General features: G+C 43.6%; 1 protein-coding gene across 4 annotated transcripts in view; it reads right to left on the bottom strand.

The window, feature by feature from the left end:
• Positions 1-3,749, bottom strand: part of DHX30 (DExH-box helicase 30) — a 62,230-nt gene that overhangs the window by 26,560 nt on the left and 31,921 nt on the right. For 3 of the 4 annotated variants that reach the window (XM_003800546.2, XM_023519560.1, XM_012811909.1), the window contains 2 exons: positions 2,935-3,065; positions 2,212-2,322 (listed from right to left, as the gene is read on the bottom strand). In XM_003800546.2, coding sequence (XP_003800594.1) covers positions 2,212-2,322; positions 2,935-3,065 — 242 coding nt within the window. Of the gene's footprint in view, positions 1-2,211; positions 2,323-2,501; positions 2,542-2,934; positions 3,066-3,749 lie in introns of those variants that run through there. The other variant, XM_023519561.1, reaches the window with a different exon arrangement.

The raw sequence follows: 3,749 nt of genomic DNA, 5'->3' as shown, positions 1-3,749 counted from the left end.
AGGAGACTGGCTTGAGCCCAGGAGTTGGAGGTTGCTGTGAGCTGTGATGCCACAGCACTCTACCCAGGGGGATAGCTTGAGGCTCTGTCTCAAAAACAAAAAAAAAGCATGTAGATCTAAAAAGTCAAATGCATAGAAATAGAGTATACTGGGTAATTCCCAGAGGCAGGGAGGGAAGAGGAATGGGGGATAGAGTTCTAAGGATACAAAGTTACAAATAATAGGATGAATGGGTCTACAGATCTAATGTACAGCATAAGCACAATAATACTATACTGAATAATGGAAATTTGCTAAAAGAGTAGATTTTACGTGCTCTTACCACACACACTCCTTTCTATAGGAGATGGAGATTTCTTTCTCTTCTTTAAAAAAGATAACTATACACGGCGATGGATATGATAATTTGCTTAACTGTAGTATTCCTTTTGCTGTGTATGTATAAAAACATCATCTCATACACACTAAAAAAAATAAAAAGAATTTTTGAGACAGAATCTCTGTCGCCCTGGGTAGAGTACCCTGGCATCATCATAGCTCACAGCAACTTCAAACTCATGGGCCCAAGGGATCCTCTTCCCTCAACCTCCCAAATAGTTGGAACTACAGACGCCTACCACCATGCCCAGCCAGTTTTTCTATTTTTAGTAGAGATGGGGTCTGGCTCTCGCTCAGGCTGGTCTAACTCCTGAGCTCAACCGATTCACCCACTTCAGCCTCTCAGAGTGCCAGGATTACAAGCATGAGTCATCACGCCCAGGAATAAAAACAATTTCAAAAAGAATTAAATCCCCCTGGGGAGAAAAGTCACCCCTGATGGAAAACCACAGATGGAGAACTACCCTATAGAAGATGGAGATTTTTGAGATGATAAAAATCTCCATGTCTTAACCAGGGATTGTGGCAGGTGCCTGTAGTCTCTGCCACTCAGGAGGCTGAGGCAGGGGGACTTCTTGAACCCAGGAGTTTAAGGTTGCTGTGAGATAGGCTGATGACACAGCACTCTAGCCTAGGCAATAGAATGAGACTCTGTCTCAAAAAGAGAAAAAAAGAAATCTCCATCTCCTATAGAAAGAATGGTTGAACCTGTAAGAGATGATTCCCAGGTAGAGAAAAAAAAAAGAGCAATGTTTTAGAGAGTTGAAGAAGAGGAGCTTGAGAGTGACCTAGAGAAAAAGAACTAGTGGGAATCATCCAGGGACTTAAGGATGAGACCCCCTGGCAGTGCCATAGGCACAGAACACTGAAGTAGAGTGAGAACTGAGAAACGACCATAAGTATGGTAAAGCAACATTCCAGTCACTCCATAACAACCTGGTAACCACTGCTATGGGCCAGGCACCATGGCATGCAAAGGTAACCAGGGACCATGAAGATGGCTATAACACCAAAGGGGAGAAAATGCAAAACCAGAAGCACAGAGTGCTATCTGTGGTGGATCAGAGCCAAGGGAAGAGATCAGAACACTGAAGTATTTTTGAGGCCACAGAAAAGAATCAGAAGAGGAAGAATTTGAAAATTAAACAACAGGATAAGAAAGGAGATAGAACCCAGAGTAACAAGAGAGACCTTTCCTCTTCAATTGATAGGAGAAGGCAAGGACAGTAAAGCCTAGATACCATCAGCAGGAGAGAAGCTGAGGTTATGTGTCCTAGGACTTTTTTCTTGTCAGAGCAGAAGTGAAGACCTAAAAGGCTGAGAAAGAGTCAAGGTTGGCACAGCCACAAAGGGAATCAAATAGGATGGTGTGGAAGGTTGGCAAGCAATAATGAAGGCCTAGCAAATGCTGAGTAACCAAAAACCTGAAAACAACACATGCCCAACCACTGGAAGTGAGAGAAGCAACCATCATGCTCTCACTACAAGTAAAAGAGGCCTACGTGGCTACAAGGAAAAGCAAGGCAGAAACCAAAATGGACATATTATCCACAATGCTATACACAAAAGTTTTTCATAAAGGAGTTCCTTCCACAAAAGGGTTTTTGAAACCAAAAAATGTTAACCACAGCAGCAAAAAAATAATAACAACAAAAGAATAAATCTATTTTCACTGACTAAAGAGCAAGGAACTAGGAAGTGAGAAGAGCTTAGGACAGGTCAGTAGATGAACACCACACCACACATGATCAAGAAAGATACAGTGGGCACCAAAAAGACTATCAGAGCAAGGGGCAAAGACTTTCCACAAGGTTTCTGCTAGGGGAGGGTCACCTTGAACAGCTGGCAGGCTGCAGCTGCAGCCTGCCGCTCAGCATCGATCTTCTTGCTGCCGTAGCCTTCCACCTCCACGCTCTTGGGCCACTTTATGTGCAGGGTAACTTTCTGGGGAAGAGAAGAGAAAATTAGGACCCTTGCCTCTCCAGACTAGAAAGTTTTTGCAAATCACATGGAGCACCACCAACAAAGCTGTGGACCTCACAGCAGCAATGTGCTAAGCTCAAAGTTGAGAGTGCAAGACAGAACCCCAACCCCATCATTAACTCTTTATAAAACTCTCTCACCCTCAATTTATTCATTCCACCTCAAGTTGCTTTGCTTCTTGAAGGAGCCATATCCTAGCCAGAGACCAAGACCCACTGTATGCTTTCTGTGGGTCCCAGGATCTGAGACTCTAGGAGCAGGAATTCTCATCAATTCTGATCCTCTGTAATCCTAGGCAGTCGATAGAAGACCACAACCAAGGATTAGTACAAAGGCCTGTCTTAGACAAGAAGACAACTCTCGACCTCATCTATCCTCTGTTCCCCTTCCCTAAACCAGGCATATGTATTCTGGCCCTTCTTCAAACCAAGCTTTGCTCTGAGAGTCTCTGCTGACTCTTAATTCAGAAAACCCATTCTATAGCCTCCTTTACAATAAAGAAAGGAAAGGGAAGACAGTGAAGTCTCCTTTCTGAATCAGACCAATACTTCTCCTTGCTACCAGCAGAGTTACCTTTTTCTTCGGTCCATTTGTGTGCACGTAGACAAGTTTGTCTTTTGCGTGTGAGATGCCAAGGGCTCTTCCAATCACACTGTTGAGAAGGTTTTTGGGCTGTGGGAACTCTTTTAATAGGTCCCTAGAAGCTAAGAAAATAAGAACAAAAGCATTATAGTTGTTCTTTTTCTTTTAAAAACTCCATAGGGTAAGTATCAGGGCAACCCTGAGCTGGATTCTGAGGATCTTGGTTCATGATCCCAAACCACCCAGGACCATCTTGGAAAAGGAGAGAGGAAGAGATTACAGGGGAGAGTAAGACACCCACGTCACTAACATCTCCTAAAGGAACAAGCACACACACACCACAGAAGGGAGCCAGCCAATATCCTCATTCCCACCCAAGATCCTGATAAAATACATTATCTACAGAAGCCTGGATGGTCCATAAACACCCCTAGTCTGATGTGTGAAAAAAGACACTAAACAAACAAACAAAAATCACCACACACATAAACTGGAGATCAAGACAAATGCAAGGCCCCTCCTAAAAGACACACAAAAGGGAGGACTGGCTTCATGTAGCTGAATACCAGAGTCCGAACACCAGGTCCCAGCTTTTACCTGCACCTAAACACTCTGCAGAAGAGCTCCATAGAGCCAGACTATAGGGAACTATTAACAGAGCTAAGACAAATGCACAAGCTATTCTGCCCTCAAATTCTCTGGAATTGAGGAGAGAAAGGATGTATCAGGTATCTTGTATCGGATATCTCACTTATTTCACTTGTTCTTTGTATCAGTATCAGAGCACAGAAAGGCATGGTGGCTCA

This window comes from Otolemur garnettii, unplaced genomic scaffold (assembly GCF_000181295.1).
Source record: "Otolemur garnettii isolate 467f Iridium unplaced genomic scaffold, OtoGar3 scaffold00179, whole genome shotgun sequence".
Taxonomy (NCBI): Eukaryota; Metazoa; Chordata; class Mammalia; order Primates; family Galagidae; genus Otolemur; species Otolemur garnettii.
Note: the sequence above shows the minus strand (reverse complement) of the source record. Positions and strands in the feature narration are given on the sequence as shown.